The 27,638-nt window shown below is 41.0% G+C and overlaps 1 protein-coding gene across 1 annotated transcript in view; it reads right to left on the bottom strand.

Moving 5' to 3' along the window:
• Nucleotides 1-27,638, bottom strand: part of MYO7A (myosin VIIA) — a 185,590-nt gene that overhangs the window by 41,551 nt on the left and 116,401 nt on the right. The window contains 7 exon segments of the mRNA XM_043994596.1: nt 3,436-3,553; nt 12,428-12,598; nt 15,140-15,367; nt 17,367-17,540; nt 19,691-19,810; nt 21,913-22,039; nt 25,110-25,237. Coding sequence (XP_043850531.1) covers nt 3,436-3,553; nt 12,428-12,598; nt 15,140-15,367; nt 17,367-17,540; nt 19,691-19,810; nt 21,913-22,039; nt 25,110-25,237 — 1,066 coding nt within the window.

Below are 27,638 nucleotides of genomic sequence, written 5' to 3'. Positions count from 1 at the left end.
AGGCCTCTCTATCTTTATGGCTAACATAAAAGACAATAACAACTCAAATTTCTGTGTGCAATAAGGTTTACACAGAGCTTTCCTCATAATAACCTTAGGCAGTATTTGGTAAGGAGGATGATGATAGCCATTTACAGGTAACTTTGTGAACCAAGGTCATATAGGAAGTATGTAGCAGAGTCGGTGCTGTAACTCAAAAGCCAACTTTCTTTCCATCATGCCACAGTATAAAGAAAGATCTAATCCATGTTTTAAAAAAATGTCCTTTCAAAACGACTGAAATAAAAGAAGGTTTGGGTGTTTAAAGTTGCAAACCTTCAGCTGGTCCCTTCCTTTGGAGAGTACTCTCCACTTATATAGATCTTGTATGTACAGCTTTTTTCCCCATGTTGTCTCCCTCATTAGAATGTAAGGTCTTGAGGCAGCTAGGTGGGCAGTGGATAGAACACCGGCCCTAGATTCAGGAGGACCTGAGTTCAAATCCGGCCTTAGACACTTGACACTTACTAGCTGTGTGACCCTGGGCAAGTTACTTAATCATAATTGCCCCACAGAAAAGAAGAGAAAAAAAAAAGAATGTAAGGTCTCTGAGGGAAGGGACAGTATTTTAACCTTTCTTTGTATCCTCAGTGCCTAGAATACAGTAAGCTCTTAATAAATGTTGTTATTGGTGGAAGTCCTTGAGGGCTGTGGAAATCAAGATGTGGCTATACTCTTTGATGGTCCTCTAACCCCTGACCCCGATGCCTGGGCTTCCCTTTCCATCTGTCATTTTGGGCATTCTGTTGCCAAGGCCTATTGACGGCCCCTTTGCAATGTCTCTGGAAGACATTCCTTTCTCTCCTCAGATGCTGCAACTACCCTGGTACCAGCCATCATGCCCTCACACCTGGACAACTGCAATAGCCTGCTGATGGGTCTGCCTGCCTCGAGTCTCTCCCCACTCCCATCCATCCTCCATTAAGTCACCAAAGTGATTTTCCTAAAGCACAGGTCTGACCCTGTCACTCCCCTCCTCCATTCAATAAACTCCAGTGGCTCCCTATTACCTCTAGGATCAAATACAAAATGTTCTTTTTGGTGTTCAAAGCCCTTCCTAATCTAGCCCCCACCTGCCCTTCTAGTCTTCTTACACCTTACTCTCTACCACATACTCTTTGATCTAGTGACACCGGCCTCCAGCCTGTTCCATGAACAAGACACTCCATCTCTTGGCTCTGGGAGTTCTCTCTGGCAGTCTCCCCTCGCCCCCCCGCCCATTCCTGGAATGTGCTCCCTCCTTTGCTCTGATTACTTGGCTTCCTGTAAGTCCCAACTAAAATCCCACCTTCTACAGGAAGCGTTCCTCATACCTTCTTAATTCCATGGCCCTTTCTCTGTTAATTATTTCCTAATTATCCTGGATATATCTTACTTCGCATATATTTGCTTGCTATTGTCTCCCTCATTGGACTGTAATCTCCTTGAGGACAGGGACTATCTTTTGTTTCCTTTTGTATCCTCAGTGCTAAGTGCAGTGCCTGGCACATAGTAGGTGCTTAATAAATGTGTACTGATTGATTGCCTTGGCCAGGAGCCATTCTGTTTCCGATGGATTCAACTTCCATTCACTGCTCCTAGTTTGGCTCTCTGGGGACAGGCAGTGCCAGTGTCAGATCCTTCTTCCCGTGACAGCTCTCATTAACATAAATGCACCTTCTCTATGAAGGCTTGCTAGTTCATCCCAATCCACCTTCTTTCACTCAAAGGGATCCCAGGCGCATTCAGTGTCCCTAAATATTTTTGGTCAGTGGTATAGCCCCTGATGCATACTATATGCCAGAACAAGGAAGAAAAAAGTACAATCCTTGCTCTCCAAAAATTTACAGTTTTACAGGACTCCCTGCAGAGGGTGCAGCTATAGGCATATAAAGGCACTTGATCCAACCATCCCTGGCAGATACTGTCCTAAATCTTCCCTCTACTTCTTGACAAACTCCTTGAGAAAAAGCTGTTTGCACTGAGTGCCTTGATCCCATCTCCTCTCACTCTTTGAATACTCTACAGTCTGGCTTCCAACCTTATTATCATCAACTGAATCTGCCAAATCTAAGGGCCTCTTCTCAGTTCTCATCCTCCTCCATCCCTCTGCTACATTTGATACTGTTGACCACTTTCTCCCTGCAGGAAAAGATTTCTTCTCTGGGTTTTCAGGACACTGCTCTCTCTTGCTTCTCCTACCTTTCTGACCAATCCTTGATCTCCCTTTGATCATCTAGGTCATATGGTCTGACTTCTTTTCTGTCTTCTCTATACATCATCATCCTCCCTGATCCGTTCAATTATTATCTCTACAAAGATGACTCATGGATCTCAAGGTCCAGCCCAAATGTCTCTGCTGAGCACCATGAATCCTGCATCATAAACTGCCTACTGGACATTTCCATCTGGTGTCACATTGACATCTCGAATTCAACATATCTAAAACAGAACTCTTTATCTTATCCCCCAAACTCTCCCTTTCGAACTTTGTTATTGCTGTTGAGGGCCCTGCCATGCATGTTCCCAGTTAGCCAGGTGTGCAACCTCAGTGTCATCCTCACCCTCACCTAACCCACATATCCCATCAGTTGTCAAACATTGTGCTTTCTATATCTACAGCATCTCTTGTATCTACAACATCTATATTTATAACATCTCTCTACAACATCTCTTCTTCTCTACTCCCTATAGATGCTATCCAAGTTCAGGCCCTCATTAACTCTCCTAATTTTCATACCTGTCTCCAGTTGGTGGGTCTCCAATCCATCCTTCAAATAGATACCAAAGTATTTTCCAAAAGCATAAGCTTAATCACGATACCTTTGCTACTCAATAAACTCAATGGTTCCCTATTGCCTATAGGAGTAATTTAAAGTTCTTCAAAACTTGGCCCCTTGGGGGGGGGGCTGCACCTTTCTAGTCTTCTTACACATTATTCTTTGCCTCGCACTCTGGGATCCAGCCATTCTGGACTAGACACTGTTCCATCCATAATACTCCAACTTCATCTCCTACCTCCATGCCTTTGTATTGCTTATATGTCATGCATGGAATGCATCGTCTCCACTTCTGTCTCTAGCAATTCCTGGTTTTCTTCTAGACCTGGCTCAAGAACAGTGATGCTTGTAGATTAATACTTTCCTGATCTCTCTAGCAGCTATTGCCTTCCTATAACCACCTTGTATTAGTTTTGTATGTATTCATGTATATTTGTTTGTACTTAAATGTGTTGTCACCCCATTCTTTGCATCACCAACACTTAGCACAATGTCTGGCATACAATAAGCACTTAATATATAATTGTTGCTTGGTTAACTGACTGGAGAAAGAACATCAGACAAAGAGAGCTTCTTTCATCCCCAATATTCTGTCTCTAGACCCAGGGATGGGGAGAAAGGAGCCTAGAAATGTTACCTGAGAACTTAAAGGCTTCATAGAATCTAGAGAAGAGCAAAGGCCACTTGAAACGTGCAAAGTTCACTACATCTTCTTTGACTTTCTGAGGATCTGTTCTCCTATGGGCATAAATCCCCTGTGGTAGAGAAGAAAGATCATAAGACACATACACATATACCATACTGGGGGCCTCATCTAACATTTATTGGTTCTTATTTGATGAAAAAGTTTAAAATTCAATATTTGGGGGCAGCTAGATGGCACAGTGGATAAAGCACCGGCCCTGGATTCAGGAGGACCTGAGTTCAAATCCGGCCTCAGACACGTAACACTTACTAGCTGTGTGACCCTGGGCAAGTCACTTAACCCCAATTGCCTCACTAAAAAACTAAAACAAAACAAAACAAACAAACAAAAAAACGAGCTGGAGAAGGAAATGGCAAACCATCCCAGTATCTTTTCAAAAAACAACAACCTAAATAGTGTCATGAAGTACATGATTATACTGACATTTATTCTCATCATAACCAAAAGCAGCAGCAGTATCTTCAGCATCCTTAACACCATTGCCCAACCATGATCACTGTAAGCACCATTCAGAACCATCACCATAAATATCACCAACACTATTACCAACATCAATAACACTCAATAACAAGTTATGCAACACCTTATATTTCCTTAGCCTTTCTTACTTTCCAGAGCCCTTTCAGCAATATGTCTCATTTTCATTCTCTGAAGTTCACTCAACCTTAAATCTTTGCTATCTTTTTGTTTTACATTTCCAAGTGGTGGTTTCTGGGGTATTCAAGATGGTGGAATGAGATGCAGTATTTTTGTCTGGCTCTCCAAATATGCCCCCTCTACAACAACCTAGATAATGCAACAAACCAAATTCTGATCAAGGAAGCCACCATGAGTCATTTTTCTAGCACAGGAACACTTAAGAAGACACATAGGTTGGGGGCGGCTAGGTGGCGCAGTGGATAAAGCACCGGCCCTGGATTCAGGAGTACCTGAGTTCAAATCCAGCCTCAGACACTTGACACTTACTAGCTGTGTGACCTTGGGCAAGTCACTTAACCCCCACTGCCCCGCAAAAAAAAAAAAAAAGAAGACACATAGGTTTCTCAGCACTTGAATAGAGGTTGCCATGACGGAATAGCAGTGATGTTACAAAAGGCAGAAGTGGTAGTGGGATGTATAAGCCCCTCTAGTGGTGGGAAGAAGCCAAGTACCTAGGGATGGTAAAGAGACAGAATACCTGGGCAGAAGGAGATCCCAGGGGACCTTTATACTAGCAGTGGACACAGGATCAGTTGCCAACTGGTATCTCTGTCACCCATCACCCAGTTCTAGGACAGACAGGAGAAGTCATGGTCACAAGGGAGCAGGGGGTACTATATGTATAAGGAGCAGGAAACAAATTCCAAAAATTTTGATGTGTGACTGAGCTTAGGGACAGAATAGGGACTCATTTCTTATCTTTACTTTCATAAGTAGGTCTGCAATGGAATAAACCGGGACAGAAGATCAAAAACAAGGGAGAGCCAGCAGTTCAGTCATTCTGAACCCTGTAGATCCTCCCAGCCAGCTCAGTAGCAATCTATTGAAACTCAACCACAGATGATATAAACTAGGTCAGGAATTTGCAGAGTGCAAACCAAGAGAATAATAAGCAGACTTCTCCCCAGATCATATCACTTTGGAAGCACTGAAAACTTATAGGCCCCCATCATGAGCTGTGAAATCAGTAGAAGATAAAGTAAATGACAGAGGTGAGCAGAGCTCAACACAGCATAGTGTCCAAAGTCAAGAAGCAGGCTGGAAAAATGAGCAAACAAAAACAAAAGAACCTGACCATAAACAGCTACTATGGTAACAAGGAAGATCAGGACACAAACGCAGAAGGAGAAAATGCCTTGAAAATATTTAGAAGGAAAGCCTTAAAGAAAAATACAGTTTGGACATAAGTCCAATAAGCCCCAAAAGTCCTTAGATGATTTTTTAAGAAAGAAATTTTCTAAACAGCAAAAAAACCCTTTTAAAAACAAATAAGAATAGTAAAGCGTAAATTGGGAAAAGTAATAAGAGCTATGCAAGAAAATTTTGAAAAGAGAATTAACAACTTGATAAAAGAGATGTTGTGGGTGGGGGGTGCAAATGGAGCAGGGAAGAGAAGTTGGAACACAAAGTTTTTTAAAAATTGATATTAAAATTTTGTTTTTACATATATTTTGGAAAATAAAATTCTACTAAAAATAAATGAATGAATAAAATTTTTAAAAAAGAAAAGAGAATTAACAACTTGATAAAAGAGATGCAAAAATATTGAAATAAAATAACTCTTTAAAATCAGAATAGATCAAATTGAAAAAGTATAAAAGCTCACTGAAGAAAATAATCTCTTAAATATTAGAATTGGTCACGTGGGAACTAATGACTCCATGAGATATCAAGGAACAATAAAACAAAGTCAAAAGAATGAAAAAAAAAACAGAAGAAAATATGTCCTGGAAGATAGATCAAGGGGAAATCATTTAAGAATCACTGTACTACCTGAAAGTATAAGTAAAAAAGGTGCTTATACATCACATTTCCAAAATTTATAAGGGAAAACTACCCAGATATCTTAGGGTCAGAGGGCAAAGTAGAAACTGAAAGAATTTACCAATCACCTCCTGAGTGAAATCCCAAAATGAAAATTCCCATGAATATTATAGCCCAAAGCCTGAATTCCCAGGTCAAAGAGAAGATGTTCCAAGCAGCCAGAAAGAAATTATTAAAATATCATGGAGCTACAGTTATGATCAAACAAGATTTAGCAGCTACCACATGAAAGAAAAGTGGGCTTGGAATATGATATTCTGGAAGGCAAAGGAGCTAGGATTACAAATAAGAATAATCTACCCAGCAAAAGTGAATATAATCCTACAGGAAAAATTGATATTTAATGAAATAGAGGACTTTCAAGCATTTCTAATGAAAAGAACAGAGCTAAATAGAAAATGTGACATTCAAATACAAGAGCAGCATAAAAAGGTAAACACAAGTCAGAAATCACAAGGAACTAAACAAGGTTAAACTGTTTATATTCCTATATTATATTCCTCAGAACTTTGTCATTACTAGGGTTGTTACAGGGAGTCTACTTTGACAAAATGACATGGATGTGATTCTGTTATGTTAGAATGATCTCAAAAGAAGAATAAAAGGGTGAGAAAGATGGAAGTAGTAGGAAAAAGGGTAAAGAAAAGGAAGAATGTTGGAAAAAATATCTCACATAAATACAGCATAGAAGGAAGAATTTATACAATGGAGGGGAGAATAGGAGATGTCAAATGTTTAAACATTTCATTATCTGAACTGATTCAAGGAGGGAAGAATACACACACACACACACACACACACACACACACACACACTCACACACACAGGTGAATATAGAAATTTATCTTACCTGAAAGGGAAGTAGGAGGGAAAGGGGTTAAGAGAAAGATGAAAAAGAATAAGAAGAAAGGTAGATTACGGGAAGTGATGATCAGAACTAAAAACAAAACTCTTGAGGAGAGGACAGGGTAAAAGAAAGAAAGATAAGAGAATAGGATAGAGGGAAGTACACAGAAATGATAACTAAAATGTGAATGAGATGAACTTACCCATAAAATAGAAGAAGATAGCAGAATTAGATTAGAAACTAGAATCCAACAATATGTTATTTACAAAAAACGCACTTAAAAAGAGACACAGAATTAAAATAAGGGGTTGGAGCAGAATCTATTATGCTTCAGATGAAGTAAGAAAAGGCAGAAGAAATAATCATGGTCTCAGACAAAGCAAAAGGAAAATTAGACCCAATTAAAAGTGATAATCAGAGAAACTACATTTTGGTAAAAGGTACCATAGACAATGAAGTATTATAAGTACTAAACATATGTGTGCCAAAATGGCATAGCATGCAAGTCTTAAAGGAAAAATTAAATGAGTTAGAGGAGAAAATAGTAAAACCATACTATGGGGGCAACCTCAATTTATCCTTCTGGAATCTAGATAAATCTAACCACATAATAAAGAAAAGAAGTTAAAGAGATTAAACTTTTTTTAAAGTTAAACTTTTAGAAAAGTTAGACATGATAGACCTTTGGAGAATGTTGAATGAAAATAGTAAAGAATATACCTATTGTTTTTTTTTTTTTAAGTGAGGCAATTGGGGTTAAGTGACTTGCCCAGGGTCACACAGCTAGTAAGTGTTAAGTGTCTGAGGCCGGATTTGAACTCAGGTACTCCTGACTCTAGGGCCGGTGCTCTATCCACTACGCCCCAAGAATATACCTATTCTAAGCTGTGCATGGCACATTCATAAAAATTGATCATGTTAAGACCTTACATCATAAAAACCTCACAAATTCAGAAAAGCAGAAATATTTAAATGCATCTTTTTCTGACCATAAAGCAATTAAAATTATTTTCAATAAAGGGCATTTGAAGCACATTTAAAATTAATTAGAAACAAAATAACCCAATCTTAAAAAATTATTGGGCTAAAGAACAAATCACAAACACAGTCAATAATTTCATTAAAGGCATTAACAACAATGAAACAACATACCAAAATTTGTAGAATGTAGCCAAAGCAGTATTTATGGAAAAATTTATCTTTAAACACATCTTTAAAGGAGAGAAAAAAATCAACAGATTAAGCATGCAACTAAAAAAATAAACTGGAGGAATAACAAATTTAAAACTCCCAATCAAACACCAAGAAAGAATTCTTAAAGTCAAAGGAGAGATTAATGAAATTGAGAGGAGAAAAACAAACATTGAACTCATAAATAAAACTAGGAGCTGGTTTTTCTTTTTTTTTTTTTTTTAGTGAGGCAATTGGGGTTAAGTGACTTGCCCAGGGTCACACAGCTAGTAAGTGTTAAGTGTCTGAGGCCAGATTTGAACTCAGGTACTCCTGAATCCAGGGCCGGTGCTCTATCCACTGCGCCACCTAGCTGCCCCTAGGAGCTGGTTTTTCAAAAAATTGATAAATTATTGCTAATTTGATTTAAAAAGAAAATCAAATTACCACTATCAAAAATAAAAGGGGAAAATTCACAACCAATGAAAAGGAAAGAAAAGTAATTATTAGGAACTATTTTGCCCCACTGTATGCCAATAAAACTGACTAAGTAAAATGGATGAAAATATACAAAAATAGAAATTACCCAGGTTAATAGAACAAGAAATAGAATACTTAAGTAACCCTATCTTAGAAAAAGAAATTAAACAAGCAACAAATGAGCTCCCTAAGAAAAACCTTTAGGATCAGATGGATTTACAAGTGAATACTACAAAACAGTTAAAGAACAATTAATTCTAAAACTACATAAACCATTTGAGAAAATAAGTAAAGAAGGAATCCTACCAAATTCCTTCTATGACATAAATATGGTTTTGATAACTAAACAAGGTAGAGCCAAAGCAGAGAAAGAAAACTATTAAAAAAAAACTAACAAGGAGATTACAACAATATAGTACAAAGATTGTACATGATAACCAGGATGGATTTATACCAGGAATGCAGGACTGATGAAATATTAAGAAAAGTATAAGTATAATTGATTATATCAATAACAAAACAAAAACCATATGATTATTTCCAAAAATACAGAAAAAGATTTTGACAAAATTTAACACCCACTCCTATTTAAAATATTAGAAAGCACAGGAATAAATAGGGCATTAGAAAATAAGTAATATCTAAAATCTTCCTAATAAGATAAGGGGTGAAGCAAGGAGGTCCATTATCATCATTATTCTTTAATATCATACAAAAAACAAGCTAGGTCTTACTCTGATCAAGAAAATGATCCAAGACAATTCCAAAGGACTTATGATGAAAAATACTATCCACATCTAGAGCAAGAATTGATGAACTCTGATTACAGATTGAAGCACTTTTTCCATATTCTTTATTTTTCTTGCTTTTTGTACATTTTTGCAAGATAACAAACAAAAATGTGTTTTGTATAACTTCATTTGTAAAATCTCTATATTGCTTGCCTTCTCAAATTGTAGGAGAGAGAGAATTTGGAACTAATTTTTTTAAATGAACATTAAAATTGTTTACATGTAATTGTGAAATATTTAATGAAATAAATAAAAAAAATTTTAAAAAGAAATGCCAGCTATAGTAATAAGATAAGAAAAAGAAATCTAAGGAATTAGAATAAGCAATGAGAAAACAAAACTATAACTTTTTGTAGATGACATGATGGTTACTTAGAGAACCCTAGAGTCAACTAAAAAACTAGTCTAAACAATTAACTGTTTTAGCAAAGTTTCAGGATATAAAATAAACTTGCACAATCATCAGCATTCCTATGTATTACCAACAAAACCCGGCAAGAAGAGATAAAAAGAAAAATTACATTTAAAATAACTACAGACGGTATAAAATATTTGGGAATCTACCTGCCAAGACACATACAGGAACTATACCGACACAATTATAAAACACCTTTCACACAAATAAAGATAGCTTTAAATAACTGGAAGAATATTAATTGCTCACATGTACACCAAGTCAATATAATAAAAATGACAATAATATCTAAATTAATTTACTTGTTCAGTCAATCAAACTACCAAAGAATTACTTTACAGAGCTAGAAAAAAATATTAACAAAATGCATCTGAGGGAACAGAAGGTTAATATCAATGGAATCAATGAAAAAAATGAGAAGGAAGGGAGATTCATACTACCAGATCTTAAACTGTAATCATCAAAACAATTTGGTACTGAATAAGAAGTAGCGATCAATCAATGGAACAGATTAAGTACACAATATACAGAAGCAAATGAACACAGCAACTTAGTGTTTGATAAAGCCGCCAAAGACTCAAACTTTTAGGACAAGAACTCATGATTTGACAAAAACTGTTGAGAAAAGTGAAAAGTAGTCTGGTGGAAACTGGGCATAAGCCAACATCTTATATGGGACATCAGGATAAGGTCAAAATGGGTACATAATTTAGGCATAAAGGGTGATATCATAAGCAAATTAGTGGAACATGGAAGAAGCTACCTGTTAGATCTATGGATAGGAGAAGTGCTTTTGACCAAACAAGAAATTAAAGAGGTTCACAGGAGGTAAAATGGATAATTTTGATTACATAAAATTTAAAGTTTTTATACAAACAAAACCAATGTAGCTAAAATTAGGGGGGAAAGTGTGAAACTGGGGGAAAAATCTGTGCAGCAAGTTTCTCTGACAAAATCCAAATTTCTTAGATATGTAGGGAACTGAGTCAAATAAGAATAAGAGCCATTCTCTAATTGATAAATGGTCAAAGTATATTAACAAGCAATTTTCAGAGGAAGAAATCAAAGCTATCAATAGTTATATAAAAATTAACTAAATCACTAATAATTACAGAAAGGCAAATTAAAATAATTCTGAGGTACTACCTCACACCTATCAGATTGGCTAATATTATTGAAAAGGACAATGACAAATAATAAAGAAGATGTGGGGAAATGGGTACACTAATGCATTGTTGGTAGAGCTGTGAACTCATCATTCTATAGAACAATTTGGAACTTTGCCCCCAAAGCTATTAAATTATACATACTCTTTGAGCCAGCAATACCACTACTAGGTCTATACCCAAAATACCTCAAAGAAAAAGGAAAGGGACCCATGTATACAAAATATTTATAGCAGCTCTTTTTATGATTGCCAGCAAAGAACTAGAAATTGAGAGGATGCACATCAATTGGGAAATGGCTGATCAAGTGTCAATATTTGAATATGATGGAATATTATTGTGCTATAATAAATGATGAAGGAGGTGTTTTCAGAAAAACTTGGGAAGACTTATATGAACTGATGCAAAGTGAAGTGAGCAGAACCAGGAAAATGATTTATTCAGTAATAGTAATTTTTAAATCAACTGAGAAATCTTAGTAACTCTGATCAACACAATGGCCAACCACAATTCCAAAGGACTCATGATGAAAAATTCTATCTACCTCCAGAGAGAGTACAGATTGAAGTATTTTTTTTTCTTATTTTTTTTGGGGGGGGGCAGGGCAATGGGGGTTAAGTGACTTGCCCAGGGTCATACAGCTAGTAAGTGTCAAGTGTCTGAGGCTGGATTTGAACTCAGGTCTTCCTGAATCCAGAGCCAATGCTTCATCCACTGCGCCACCTAGCTGCCCCTCTTCCTTGTTTTTTAAAAAAATTGCTAATGTAGACATTTGTTTTTCATGATTTCATATGTGTGACCTCCTTAACTGGCTGGGGAGGGGGTGAGAGGAGGAAAACAATCTGGAGCTAAAAATAAAATAAAATTTTAAATATTAAAAAAAATTAAACCAAGTAGTTTCCTACATATGATCACGTTTGACTTTCAAAACATTTCCATGAAGAAATAGAACAAGAATCATCACCTCTCTGCTTCTGTTTAGTAAACCCAAGGACCTAAAAGATTGAGTAATTTGCCCAAGGTCATGCTAGTTAAGAACAAAGCCAAGACTAGAAGCCACGTTCCCTGACTGCTGATATTTCTATATGATATTTCTTCCATAGCTGCCACAACCAGGTGTCCTTTAATCCCCAATGACACCTTTTAGCTCTGTCCCACCTCTCACTATCTTGGGGCCTTTACCCATCTTGCAGATATCCCTCAATCTTTGCTCCTGCCCTCCCAAATGAATCACATCTCCCTAGGTAATTCTGCAAATCTGTAGCAGAACCAGAACCTGAATCTAGGTCTCATAACACCCCAACCAAGTGTTCCTCCACAGCCCCTTGCCTCTAAGAATCTTCTCTATTCCCCTGGCTTCCCAAGAACGATCTACCTACCTTTTTTTTTCAGGGCAGTGAGGGTTAAGTGACTTGCCCAGGGTCACACAGCTAGTAAGTGTCAAGTGTCTGAGGCCAGATTTAAACTCAGGTCCTCCAGAATCCAGAGCTGGTGCTTTATCCACTGTGCCACCTAGCTGCCCTCTACCTACCTTTTTATGAGCAGCAATGGCAAGTTGGGCCCACTTCTCCAGGGTCTTCAGTGGCGTGATCTCCCTGTCTGGGATGTAGGTGGGGACAAGATTCAGGAGCCGTTCCAGGATCATCTCTGACCCGTAGTCAACAAAGTACTGCTGGGAAGCCAGTTCTGCCAGGTCATCTTCCTGGTAGGGGCAGACACAGAGAGGAGAGAGATTGAAGTCAAGTTTAGCTCAGATGCCTCCTCCTCTCATAAGACTCTCCTGTCTCTTCCAACTCATACCGGGTCCCCTGGGTTCTTATATAATAAGATCTTTACCAGGTTTGTTTGGATTTTTAGCATACAGCAAATGGGGAGCTAGAAGGCTGTTGTGGGGGAGATGCTGGGCTTAATGGTGGCATTTGTGGTTGAACTTTTCCCTCTTTTCCCTTCCATCCTTACCCCTCTTCTTTAGCTTCCCCCTTTCTTTCTCTTTATTGTGTTTTAAACCTTGAATCTGCTCTGAATTGACCTAATATAGGCCTGGCTCACAATAACTTACATTTATATTGTACTAATTCATAGTTTAGAGAACACTCTCCCATGCATGATCTCATCTGCTCCTCAGTATGAGGTAGGTAATATAAGGACTACTGCACCCATCTCAAAGATAAGAAAACTGAGGCTCAGGAATAGGGAATGAGATGCCTGGCATCATATATTGTAGCTGGTCAGAAACAAAGACTAGAACCCAGGTTTTCTGACTCCTGTCCCTGTGTTCTTTTACAGAACAGTTTACTATGAAGCATCCTCATTGCTGCATAGCAGCTATGGTCAGGGAGGAGGTATCATCCCAGAGAGTCACTGAATGTGCCTTTGTCTTCTTTTGCAAGCCTGAAAGGCCCTTCTGGTCTCACCGAAACAATTCATATCTGTTCCATGACTTAAGGGTCACAAAATGCTTTTCTCACAACAGCCTATAAGGTAGGAGATGCCAGTGTCATTACTTTGATTTCATAGTGGAAGTGACAGATTCAGTTAGACAGGCACAGTGATTTACCCAGGGTCCCACAATTAGGAAGAACCAAGTACCAGAACTCAGGTCTTTGAACTCATAGCCCTATTCTTTGCCCCATGCCCTGACTTTCATTGTCTTGTAAAAAATAAAAATCTCATGATATTTTTTGTGGTTCTTATCTCCTGAATTAGACTGCAAGTTCCCTGAGGACAAGGATGACATCATCTCTTAGATTCCCCTCAGCACAGGACTAAGCACACAAGAGCTGCATGATGAGGACTTGTTCAACTCAATTGAAGAGAACAGCTACTATTTCATTAGATAAACATTTGAGATAAAATTCTGGCCTGTACATGAACTTGTTGTGTTACCTTGGGAAAGTCATGTCTCTTACCTGGACCTCCATTTCCTCTTCTGTAAAATGGAAAAATTGGACTAAGTTTCTCTCCAGCTCTAATGCCCTTCTCGGCACTGACATTCTGTATTCAAAGACCCCTCTCAGTTCTTATATTCTTTGATCCGTCAGTTAACAAGCATTTATGAAATGCCTACTATGTGCTAAGGAAAAAATATTCCTTGGCCTGAAGGAATCCCATCGAGGAGGGAGACCATAATATAAAATAACAAAACATATATAAGTTATATGCAGAGTAAATGGAAGGTGATCTCAAAGAGGAATGCACTAACCACTGGGGAAGAATGGGAAAAAGCTTACTACAGAAGCTGGGATTTGAGTTAAGTCTTTAAGGAAGCCAGAGATGGACATGAGGAGGGAAAGTAAGCCAGAAATAGTAGACAGCCCATGAAAAGACACAGAGATAAGAGGAGGAAGAGCTGGATCATGGAATGTGTGGAAGAAGTCATATTGGAAAGGTAGAGAGGGGCCAGGGAGGGATCATGGAAGTAATAGGGAGCCACTGTAGCTCAATGAGAAGGGGAGTGACACGGTCAGACTTGGACTTTAGATAATTCATCTTGGCATCTGAGTGGGAGAATGGACTGGAGTTAGGAGAGACTTGAGGTAGGAAGACCAGTTAAAAGGCTATTGAAAATATCTGAGCAAGAGGGTATGAACTAGTGTGGCAGCTATGTTAGTGGAGAGAAGGGGATGATAGGAGATGTGTTGTGAAGATAGAAATGACAAGCTTCCACAATGGATTAGATAGCTGGAGTGAGTGCAAGTGAGGGGTAAAGGATGATCCCAAAGTTCTAAGTCTGGGGGGAGCAGAAGAATGCCCAGGCAGGAATTTGAACCCTACAGGACTCCACCCTTGTAGTTCCTAGGATTCTTTCTTCAGTTGGTTCTTGGCATATGTTTTATGAAGTGCTTTGAGTGTGAGTGTTTGACATGGGTACAAAGAAGATGTTGGGTATCTATGTTTCTGGGAGGGCAGGGACCCCTGGAGCTATGTGGAGGGTGGATGTCAGTATCTATCTGTACTATCTAAGAATCTATCTATCTGTAGCAGAAAGTCAGGGGACTGGGCTTTTCTGGTCAAGTTGCCAGGGGGTAATAACCACTGATGAGAACTAGTCCCAGACTGGGTTAATTAGACACCACTCTAGATCTAATCTTATGAGGGGAAATCTAAGAAAGGAGATATCCCTATTCACGGGGAGGAAGTAAGATTTACCCTCCCTGGGCTGATCCACTCAGCAAACCTTTCCCATCTGTTCCTTTTCCCCACCAAGGTATAATAACCTGGAAGAAGAGGTTAGCAGGCTTACCTTCTCACACCGGTATTCCCCAAACTTCACCCCCCGGACGACCTGCTGGTAAATTAGGTTGGTGGCCACACTGTCATCACGGGGGTTGTGCCAGGGTGTAAAGATCTCCTTGCGGAAGAAGAGACGCCAAGGGGCATTGCGCTCCTGGGCTCCCTGCTCCTTGGCATACTGCTCACACTGGGAGATGGCGTCCATGACATGGTCATTCCCACTGCCCAAAGATGACACCTGAACAGGGGCAAGACAAGAGGTCAGTGGTAAGGGAACAGAGGGCCGGACAGGATAGGACATTCAATATGTCATAGATTGCTAGCAACAACAAAGATGGCAACAACAACAATAACAGGATTGATGCAGGTGCCACCTCCAATATGTATGTAGCCTCTCTGATTCCCACCCATAGCTGAAAATGGCCTCTCTGTCCTCAGCTTGTCCTAGACTTTGATTTCTCCTTTGCTTCTTTGACTCATATGGGTTGTCCCAAAAGTCTTAATGCGGTTTTCAGTTCTTATAACTTCAGAAGTACAAATGCTGCAAATGTCCAAAAATAATATGTGAAAGGCTGGAGGTGGCCGATTCTCATGATCAAGCCATGTTCTCAACAGGAGGAGCCAAAGACTCCTAGCACACCTCCTCATTAAATATCCACCAATCAGGGTTGATTTTCACTTTTCAGGGGTATTCCCTTTCCAAAAAAAAAAAAAAAAATTAAGGCTTTCAAGCTATCCATGTTCTTGGCTTGGTTGCTGAGAGAAACCACTGATCATCAATTTATTATTAGCTAATCTAATTAATAAATTGATAATTAATTACCCAGAATCCCTTGTCTGTAGAGTTTTTCATTCATAACATTGTAAAATGCTCTATATATGTTATCATATGATTCTCTCTCTGGTGGGTCCCCATGCCTGGAACATTCTCTCTCCTCCACTCCAATTATTGACCTCTCTGGCCTTCTTGAAGTTCCAACTAAAATCTCATCTTCATCTCACCTTCACCACACCCTCTTAATTCTAATGCCTTTTCTCCGCTAATTGTTTCTTTCCTATTTACCCTGTATATAGCTGGCCTTGTATATATCTGTCTTCATGTTGTCTCCACTGTTAGACAGTAAGCAACTTGAGCACAGGGTCTATCCTCAGTGCCTAGCACAGTGCCTGGCACATAGTAGGCACTTAAGAAATGTTTATGAATTGGTCCTCACAATAACCCTGTGAAGGAGGTGCTGTTATTGTTTCCATTTTACAGATGAAGAAACTGAGGTGGAACACAGTGAAAAGACATACCCAGGGTGACAGAAGGTAGGATTTGACTTAACTTCCCGACTCCAGGTCCAGTGCTCTATTCATTGCACTCCCTAACAGCCTCAAAAACCACTAATTTCTGATGGCATTTCTTTTTCCCTTGAGAGCTTGCAAAGGGTTTTTCCTGGGAACCTCACAAATCCCCCTGAGGCAGGTGGTGCCAGCACCCCCAATGAATTTAGCCCAAAGTGCGATGAGTTCTAATTAACCACCCATGTTAACTCTGTTCCAAGAGGACTGAACAAAAGCAATCCTAGCTGTGTGACCTTGGGGAAGTCTCTCTGCTCTTCCCAGGCCTCGGTTTTCTCCTCTTTTATAAAAGGGGGTATTGGGGGCAGCTAGCTGGTGTAGTGGATAAAGCACCGGCCCTGGATTCAGGAGGACCTGAGTTCAAACCTGGGCTCAGACACTTGACACTTACCAGCTGTGTGACCATGGGCAAGTCACTTTAACCACCATTGCTCCACAAAAAAATAAATAAATAAATAAAATTTAAAGGGCAGCTAGATGGCACAGTGGTTAAAGCATTGGCCCTGGATTCAGGAGTACCTGAGTTCAAATCCGGCCTCAGACACTTAACACTTAGTAGCTGTGTGACCCTGGGCAAGTCGCTTAACCCCCATTGCCTCACAAAAAAAAACAAACAAAAAAACCCCAAAACTATAAAAGGGGGTGGTGTACAGTGGTATGCTGTACTTCACAAGGGGGCTGTGATAATGCATTGTAGCCTGCTAAGAACTATGGATGTGTGAGCTTCTTAGCATAATTCTCATTTTACAAAGGAGGAAACTGAGGCTCACACAGAAGTGACTCACCCGTGGTCATAGAGCTGGTGAGTGCAGTGCTGGGACTTGAGCATAAACACCCTGTGTGCATCAAACCCCACCCCACCCTGGCCTTCTGGTCTGAATCTGAGCACAAACCTTATCGAACAGGGCAATGTAGAGAGAAAACCCGAAACGGTCCCTGAGAGTTATCTTGTCTGCGAGAGAGTTGCAGAGCTCTCGGGCTGTGGTCGCGGAGTCAGCCAAGAGGGTCTTGGTGGTCCCATCCATAAATGTCACAGGCAACATGATGGGCTTCTTAGATTTTGTAGCCTACCGTGTTTTGGGAGCAAAATAAAACCAGATAGAGTTAAAGCAGAAAAAGACCTTGGAATGGCCATGGGGTACCCCTGGGGTATCGGATATCAGAGCTGAGAGGGGCCTCAGAACACAGAAGATCAGAGCTGAAAGGGTCTTAGAACATAGGTTGGTAAAGCTCTCCTTTGAAAAAGAAGAGATACCGTAGGGCCCTGTACTCCTGGGCCCCCTGCTCCTTGGCATACTGCTCACACTGGGAGATTGCATCCATGACATGGTCACTCCCACTGCCAAGAGATGACACCTGAGCAGGGGCAAGACAGAAGAGCCTAGGGGGTCCTTAAAACAAAACTATCTGAAGTGTAAGAGACTTTAGAACCCAGAATATCAGAACATGGGAAGCTAGAGCTAAAAGGGACCTTCTAGAACATAGACTGTCAAAGCAGGAACAGATCTTATAGATCACCTATTTCAACCTCATTTTGTAGATGAGGAAAGTAAGACCCAGGGAAGGGAAGTGACTTGTCCATGGTCACTACCAGAGTTGGTACAGAGCCACAACTAGATCCTGGGTGTCCTGCTTTCCAGTCCAGGACTCATTCCATTAGATTATACTGTCCCCCTCTGCTCTTTCACTGAATAAAGTCAGGCTCTCTTCTGTTTGAACCATCCAGCATTTGGCTTGTGTCTATCTGTCCCATGCTAACTTTCAGATGAGTGACTGATTGAGACCAAATTGGGTGCACTACTCATGGGAGTCAAGACACACCTTGAGTTTAATTTGCAGCTTGGGCTGCCATTTTTGAAAGCAGGTAGGCCTTTGGAGGTGCTAACATGCTCATCTGACCATCTCTACTGCTAGAAAGGGGCTAGAGGAGATTCCTGCTCCTCCCCTCAAGGTCCTTATATCTTCCCACTTCTGCAGCTGCATTTTCACAGGGGGCTTTGTGGAGATAACACACTCAGGACTATTATCTAGTCTAAAGAGAGAACTTCAGAGGTGGGACTTACTTGCTGTGTAACTTAAATAAAGTCAATGACCCTGTCACAGAATCACTGCATGTCAGAACTGGAAGAGAACCCAGAGGGCATCTTTTTTTTCAAGAGCTACATTAGACTTTTCTTCCTGGGTCTAGAGGGCAGAACAAAGAGTAATGGGTGGAAATTGATATTAATGTAGTTAAATATATGCATGCTGATTTAAGAACTGAAATAATATGTTGTGAAAATTAAAGCTTAATAAATAAATAATATAAATATAAATGCCTACATAAAAAATAAATATATGTTATTTGATGAATGGATATAATTGATAACTATAGTAATATAATATGTAAATATGAACAAAATATATAAATTTTATCAAATATAAAATAAATGTAGATATATATTTATAAATATAAATGAAGATAATTTATGAAGTATCTAAGTAATAAATAAATGTTTACCATTTTTAAAAAAAAGAGTGATGGGTAGAAGTTACAAACAGGTAGTTTAGACTTGATGTCAGGAGATATACCATGACAAGCAGACCTGCCCAAAGGTGGAATGGGCTTCCTGAGGAGTTGATGACACTAATAACACGTTTCTCTAGTGTCTTAAAAATGACAAAACTCTTCCCTCAAGATAACTCTATGAGGTGAGTAGCACAAATAGTAATAGTTCCATTGTACAGATGAGGAAATTAAGACTAAGAGAGATGAAGGGACTTGACTAAGATCATACAACTAATAGCTATCAGAGCTAAGAATTGAACCCAGGTCTCCCACTTCCACATTCAGTGCTCTTCCCACCACACCAAGCTAGGCTCCCTTTTCCTGGATGTTTTCAAACGGAGACTGAATGGCCTTATATTGGAGGTTATGTATAGGGGATTCCTGCTCAGCTATAGGTTAGAATGGGTTCCCTTTGAGATCCCTTCCAGCCCTGATATTCTGTGATTTGGGGGCAGATAGGAGGGTACAGAAGTGCTCTGGCATTAGAATGTAAGCTTCTTCAGGGCAGGAGCTGTTTTACTTCTGTCTTGGCATCCCCAGTGCTTGGCACATAGTAGGAGCTTGATAAATGTTTGATTGATTCATTCATTGAGTGACAGGTTGAGGCTGACAGAGGCAATGGTAGGCAGTTACTTTCTCTGACCAACATAAAGCCAGCCCAGCTCATACCTGTAGTTCTAGCCAGCTAGGTGGCTGGGTCCTGGTCCCATTCACAAAGGTCCTCCTCAGCCTCTCTTCACAGTAAGGGGCATAGCCAGGCGGACCCCCATTCATGTAGTTCCTCAGATACTGTTAGATATAGAAAGACATCAAGATGAGCAGTGAATGGTGAGGGATAAACCTGTATTCAGTATTGGAGGGAAGGGAATCAGACATTCAGATCTTGGAATGGCCTTAGAAGTCCCCTACTCATTTGTAAAATAGGGAAATTGAGACTAGAAGTAGTGATTTGCCCATGATGCTAGGTTGTGAGTAGCAGAGCAGGATTTGACCCCAGAACCTTTGACCCCAAAATCAGTGATCCCTTTCCATTGAATAACTCATATGAGGGTGAGATGCTTTCCATACAAGTGGTCAGGACCACTTGTCCTGGGTCAAGCTAGGGCAGCTAGGTGGTGCAGTGGATAGAGCACCGGCCCTGGATTCAGGAGGACCTGAGTTCAAATATGGCCTCAGACACTTGACACTTACTAGCTGTGTGACTCTGGGCAAGTCACTTAACCCCAATTGCCTCACAAAAAAAAAAAAAGAATTTTTTAAGCTACGACAAGGGATTTGAGGCAAGAGAGTGGAAAATGAACTTGATAACTTCTGGGGGCCATCCCAGGATGGCCAATGCTATTGAGGTACCAGGGCTTTATCATACTTGAAGATAGAAACAGAAAATAGAGGAATTTCAGCCCCAGATGGCTGGATGGTCTTGGTTCTTTCCCAATCACCACGCTAAAAAAAAAAAAAAAATCCCCCTTTCCTTTGAATCCCATAGCACTTAGAACTCCTAATGATGGGGACTTAAATTTCTTCAGAGGTTTACAATTTAGAAAGGGTTTCCTCATAATCCACTAGCCAAACCCACCTCTTCTGTGGTTCAGACTAGTGCTCTTTCTCCTCCCTACACCACTCTGCCCCTCACGCAAACATCCCACTAAGCATGTGCTGCCTCCCTGTGGCTCTGGCGCTGCTGCCTGCCCCAAGCGGTCAATGCACAAACATTCCCTGACGTCATCCAACCCCCTCTAATGCTGGGGCCTTCCCTCTGTTTATCCCTGTAGAACTGATTTGTATGTAGTCATCTGCATGTTGTTTCCTCTATTAGACTGTGAGCTCCTTGGGAACAGGGACAGTGTTCTTGTCTTTCTTTGTATCCCCAGTACTTAGTACATTGCCTAGCACACAAAAGGATCAAATGAGAGAATTGTAAAATACTTAACATAGTACCTGGCAGGCAGTAGGATCAAATGAGAGAATTGTAAAGTCCTTAACACAGTACCTGGCACATAGTAAATACTATATAAATGTTAACTATTATTATTATTAGGCACTTAGTAAAGCACCGACTGCTTTTCTTTGTATTCCATTGTTTAGTATGGTGCTTAACACATAGTAGACAATTAATGATTCTGACTTCCTCTCTGGCCCTCAGTCTCTTCTTCTGTTAAATGGAGATAGCAATTCCTCTGCTGTCTAGGGTTACTTTGTAACCCAAAAGAAACATGTCAGCGTGAGCCACTACACTAATCTATGGTAACTTCAGGCATTTCACTTTTTTTTTTAATTTTAGTGAGGCAATTGGGGTTAAGTGACTTTCCCAGGGTCACACAGCTAGTAAGTGTTAAGTGTCTGAGGCCGGGTTTGAACTCAGGTATTCCTGACTCCAGGGCTGGTACTCTATCCACTGCACCACCTAGCTGCCCCCATCTCACATTCTTGATGCTGGTGATCTGTCCTGTCCGCTTGCCCCTGCTTCATCAAGGCCAATTAATACTGAGTCAAGGCCAGGTGGAATGTTCTCAGGACTTTGCAGCCTAGGGATTCCTCATTTACAGTGTTACTGAACCACTTTCCGCTGCCCAGCTCTGTGAGTAGGTGTGTGTCCCTCAAAATCTCCCTATTTAAGTCTAGATGAAGGAGCTGTGTCTTATCTGTGTGTTCTTGGGAGAATGAGTTTCTTTTAGAGGGAGACTCATTGGTCTGTGAGTCTTGGCAAATAATGGAAGGAAGGAACTAGAGAAGCCAGCCTCAGTTGATGATTATAGGGATTAGCCACAATTGATGAAACCTGATCTAGAACTTGTTAGTTCTTCACTGTGAGAGTTCCCAGGTGCCCCTTATCTCTGTTCTACTTAGAACACCTGGGAAAGAAGATGTTTTCCCCCATGCACACACATTACCTTGACAAACTTTTCAGAAGGTGCAAAGCACCCCACACACAGGGACACCAGGATCCAGCCTCGGGCATAGCTGCTCTTGGAAGGGTTATGGGTGAGCTGTTTGCAGATCTGACAATAGATTTCATCCCTAGAAAACACAAAACAGGCAGGGCTAGTTAATCATGCAGTGAGTACCTGAGAGAACACAATATGGGGGAGGGGCTGAGGAGGGTTAGGTTCAAACCCTCAATAGGCCATGAGGCTCCTTAAAGAGTGGGTGACATCATCATTGTCGTCGTCATCATCATCATCACAATAATAATATTCACTAGTATTTATATAGTACTTGAGAAGTGCTTTTTACTTTATGTTATCAATCAATCAATAAACATTTATTAAGTGCCAGGCACTGTGCTAAGTTCTAGAGACACAAAAAGGGGTAAAAGCCAGCCCCTCCCCACAAGGAGTTTACAATAAAATGGGGGAGACAATAAATAAATACGTGCAAACAAGTTATATTCAGGGAAAAGAGGAAATAATTGACAGAAGGGAAGGCACTGGGATTAAGAAGCATTGAGAGGGAGGGGGGCAGCTAGGTGGTGCAGTAGATAGAGCACCTGCCCTGGAGTCAGGAGGACCTGAGTTCAAATCCGACCTCAGACACTTAACACTTACTAGCTGTGTGACCCTGGGCAAGTCACTTAACCCCAGTTGCCTCACCAAAAAAAGAAAAAAGAAGAAGCACTGAGAGGGGAACAGCTAGGTGGCACAGTGGATAAAGCACCTGCCCTGGATCAGGAGGACCTGAGTTCAAATCCGGCCTCAGATACTTGACACTTACTAGCTGTGTGACCCTGGGAAAGTCACTTAACCCTCACTGCCCTGCGAAAGAAAGAAAGAAGAAAAGAAAAGGAAGCATTGAGAAAGACTTCCTATAGAAGTTTGGATTTTAGTTGAGACTTAAAGGAAGCCAGGGAGGTCAGGAATCAAAGCAAAGGAAGAAGGGTATTCCAGACATAGGGAACCATCAGAGAAAATGCCCAGATTCAAGAGATGCAGTGCCTTGTTCACGGAACAGCCAGGAGACTGGTGTCACTGGATCAAAGAGGACAAGTTGTGGAGTGAGGTGTAAGAAGATTAATAAGAAAGGAGGGAGCTAGGTTGTGAAGGGCTTTGAATGCCAAACAGAGCACTTGGTATTTGATCCTGGAGGCAATAGGAAGCCACTGGGTTACACTGAGTTGGGGATGGTGATGTCAGGATTGGACCAGCATCTTAGGAAAATCACTTTGGTGGCTGAATAGAGGATGGATTGGAGTGGGAGGAGGCTTGAGGAGACAGACCCACCCACAGGCCAGTGTAATAATCCAGATGATAAGAGCCTGCACCATAGTAGTGGCAGTGTCAGAGGAGAGAAAGGGGCATGTTCAAGAGATGTTGCAGGTATGAAACTGACAGGTCTTGGCAAGAGATACAGGGAGTAAGAAATAGTGAGAAATTCAGGATGACTCCTACCTACGTTGTGAGCCTGTTTTCTAATTTGACCTTTACAACCCTGGGAGTTAAGATTTATTGTTATTATATATTGTATTCCATTAATTATATTATATATTATTATTGCAATTGAGGAGGTTGAGGCCTAGAAGGGATAAGTGACTTGTCCAGGGTCATGCAGCCAGTAAGCATCTAAGGTGGGATTCAAACTCAGGTCTTCCTGGCTCCAAGTCCTGGTTTTAGCTACTATACCATCTAGTTGTCTACACAATGGGGCAATTCTGGAAATGGACATGAATATGACTTCTGCAAATCAAATCACATTCCCTTGGGACATGGGGTATCATTGACTTAAACAGTCAAGAGAAAAGAGCCCCAAATTTGGAGTCGGGAGAGCTGGACTCCATTCCAGGTAGATAGGTAGAACATTGCAGAGTGCTAGACCTGCAATTAGGAAGACCTGGTAACTCACCAGCTGTGTGACCCTGGGCATATCTGGAAATGTCTGAGTCTTTAACCCTGCCAGACTGGCACAGCCTTGCTCTGTCCCTCAGGGGAGAAGGTTCTGTTCCTTCTGAACCATGGGCATCATGCCCTAGACTAGGGGATGGGGGGTGGGGTTACCTTGCCCCCCACCTGTGCCCTTGTGGTTAAAAGCATCCAGGTTGAGGGGCAGCTAGGTGGCGCAGTGGATAAAGCACCGGCCCTGGATTTAGGAGTACCTGAGTTCAAATCCGGCCTCAGACACTTGACACTTACTAGCTGTGTGACCCTGGGCAAGTCACTTAACCCCATTGCCCCGTAAAAAACAAATACAAACAAACAAACAAACAAAGCATCCAGGTTGGGGTTTTGGTTTGTTTTATTTGTCCTTTTAGGTTTTAGGCTCAGGCAGTAGAATGCCCAGATCTGGGAGCTTGAGGCGTGGTGGTGCTGGAGCCGATTCTAGGCTGATTGTTGCTGCTGACCCAGCAGAGAGGCCCTGGATAGCCAGGGTGCTGGGGCTTTGGGCTTGGAATATGGTTGGACTAATGCTATAGAGGAACTTCTCCCCAGAGGCTGAGATGGTATTCTCCTGCCTGTTCCCTCCACCCCATGTTGAGGGAGGAACATTTGTATGTTTGCTCCTTCTATACAAGTAAACATTCCTCTATAAAGGCTTATTGACTATCACATGGAACTGGGGTGCTGGGGACCCCTAAAATTGGGGGAACACAATCAGTGGGAACCTCAGCCAATTTCAGAGACTAGATATCCCCAATCCCCTTAAGGGTTCTGGAGAACTCTGGAGGGAGAGAGGAAATTTAACACCTGGTCTTTAGGCAGGAGGAACCAGAGTGGGTCACTATTATACTAAAAAATATTAGCATCTCAGAATCATGAAAGGGAATCTTTGATTCACAGAATCTTAGGCTCTGAGTTGGAAGGAACTTTAGGATGGAATTACGTCAGGAGGAAATACTATGACAACCCTGACTGGGATCACCTAGGTATTCTGTCTGAACACCTTCAGAATCGTGGGCCTTACTACTCCACAAGGCTGTACACCCCACTTTAGGGAGAGACTCTAATGTCTTATACTGAGCTGAAAGGGGTATGCTCACAACACCCATCCATTCACCCTGGTTCTCTAGGGATGAGCTGAACCAATCAGCTCGTTTTTCTGCAGGCCGGCCCTCCCAGCCTCCTTCTCTCCTCCCCACTTTCCTCCCATTCCTGTGTACCTCAGGGCGGGCCGCAGGATGCCATTGCCAATGATGAAGTGAAGCTTCTCCAAGTTAGAGGTGGGCCGGTCCTCCAGCATACTGTTTCCCTGGACCGTGGACTCCCCATCATGCAGTCTCTTGGTTACCTAAAGGGACAGAAGCCAGAATGGGGGAAGAACCAGAAACAATTAAGTGAACTGACAACCTGTTTAAATCCCAGGACCACGAGTCCCCCTATTTCTTCTGAGTCTTAATTGGTAGAACTGAGGCAGGTCACTGAGTCCCTCTGGATTTCTCTCCTGGGCTCTCCCTCCACGCCTCTCTCTCCTGTTGACTCTTGCCCTGGGCTTCTCAATTCTCCCTGCATCCTTGGAGCTTGAGTATCCTCCCCTCACCATATTTCTCTAATAATCCCATGTGGCTAGCTTTGATTCAGGACTCACCTTACCCAGGAAGCCCACCCTGATTAACACCATGAGACCTTGGCTCTTGCTTTACTTTGTGCTCATTGACGGATCCAGCCTGGAGAGCCCAGGACCATGAACCTGCTTATAGCAGAGGACCACTCCCATCTCCCATGCTCCTGTTGTACTTCTCACCAAACTGCACACTTAAGCACGACCAGCAAATGCTTATTGGAAGGAAGCAAGTAGCATTTATTAAGCAGCTGCTATGTGCCTGGCATGTGTTTATGTTAACATGTCTATGATTCCTACTTTGGGGCAGGAAATGGCAAATCACTCTAGTGTATTTGCCAAGAAAAGCTCAAATGAGGTCATGAAGAGTCATATACAATTGAAAATTGACTGAACAACAACAAATGTGCCTGATGCTTTGCTAAACGCTTTACAAAATGATCACATTTGATCCTCAAGAAAAATGTGGGAGATAAGTGTTCTTATGATCCCCGTTTTAAATTTGAGGAAACTGAGGCAGAGGGAGGTTAAGGGATTCCCCCCAAGTTCTCACAGATAGTAGGTATCTGAGACTGGATTTGAATTCAGATATCCTTGCCTGCAAGTTCAGCGTTCTAGATACCTTCACTGTTGAATAAGGAATGAATAAATTTGTGAATTAATATATAAGTAAATGAAGGGAAAAATGGTTGGGTGGGTGATGAATAATGAGTGGGTAAATGGAAAAATGAATGAATGAGTGAATGAATGGGTGATTGAATCAATGAAAGGCAAATTAATGCACAGTTGATGGAACTGTGGAGTGATCTAACTATTCTGGAAAACAGTTTGGAATTATGCTAAAAGAAAAAGTCACTCAACTACACATGGCCCTTGACTCAGTGATACCATCAGTAGGTGGTCAAGAGCAGAAGGCAAGTTTCCAGATACACCAGATTACTTACAAGAACACATTTTGTAGTAGTAAAACTCTGGAAAGAAAGTGTCGACTTGTTTTGCTTAACTACTTAAAAAGAGAGGCTTCTACTGAGGTGAAGCAGGTTTGGGAAAATGCTAGTGGTGGAGTTTTTTAAAACCCTATTGAGTGCAGAAACTATATTAAAATGTAATTGGAAAATATTTAACAAGATAAAGAAAAATACAATAGGACATACATAGATAATGTTCATATAAGTCAATGTACAGCCTTCAGAGATCTTTAAACAGTTAGTGGCCCCATTTCAGGCCCCACTAACCTGGAGCGAGGATTGGTTAAGAAAGTGACTTAGCCAGAGTTCCACAGCCAGAATGTGTCAGAGGTGAAAGACACCTGAGGCCAAGTTTCCCTGATTCAGAGGCTATTTCTCCACTTTGTCATCCTGCCTCTCACTTTGCATGTAATAGGCACTTAATAAATACTTGCTGAATGAGATGAGTGAAAGGAAAAGGGACTTATGTGTAAACTATAACTTCCTTTCACTTTGTATATAGCAGGTGCTCAATAAATGCTTGTTGAATTGGATGAAAGGAGGGACAAAGTATAAACTGTAATAACTTCCTATCACTTTGCATATAGTAGGCACTCAATAAATGCTTGTTGAACTGGATGAATGGAGGGGAGGGACTTATGTATAAATTATAACTGCCTTTCACTTTTACATAGTAGGCGCTTAATAAATGTTTGTTGAATTGGATGAATGAAGGGAGAGAGGGACTTATGTATAAACTATAATAACTTCCTAATGGTCTCCCTGCTTCTCCTTATGGGCTCTCTCTTCTCCTCCTTACAACTGCCTAAGGTACAAGTTTGATCAGATCACTCCCCAGCCCCAAAGGCAGTGTTCTTCTCTGCCTAGAAGCAGTCAGCCGGTGCAGTAGATAAATAGCTGGACCTGAAGTCAGGAAGACCTGAGTTCAAATCTAGCCTCAGACAGCTGTGTGACCCTGGGAAAGTTACTTAAAATGTCAATAGCACCTACCTCCTAGAACTGTTATACAGACCAAATGAGATCAAATTTGTAAAGCATTTAATACAATGCCTGGCACATAGTAGGTACTTAATAAATGTTTATTCCTTTCCTTAAAATTTCCTGGAGTACTTTACTTGAGAGATCTCCCTGGCCCTACCCCCACTCTACCTTACACTATGCTC

This window comes from Dromiciops gliroides, chromosome 3 (assembly GCF_019393635.1).
Source record: "Dromiciops gliroides isolate mDroGli1 chromosome 3, mDroGli1.pri, whole genome shotgun sequence".
NCBI classification, from domain to species: domain Eukaryota; kingdom Metazoa; phylum Chordata; class Mammalia; order Microbiotheria; family Microbiotheriidae; genus Dromiciops; species Dromiciops gliroides.
Note: the sequence above shows the minus strand (reverse complement) of the source record. Positions and strands in the feature narration are given on the sequence as shown.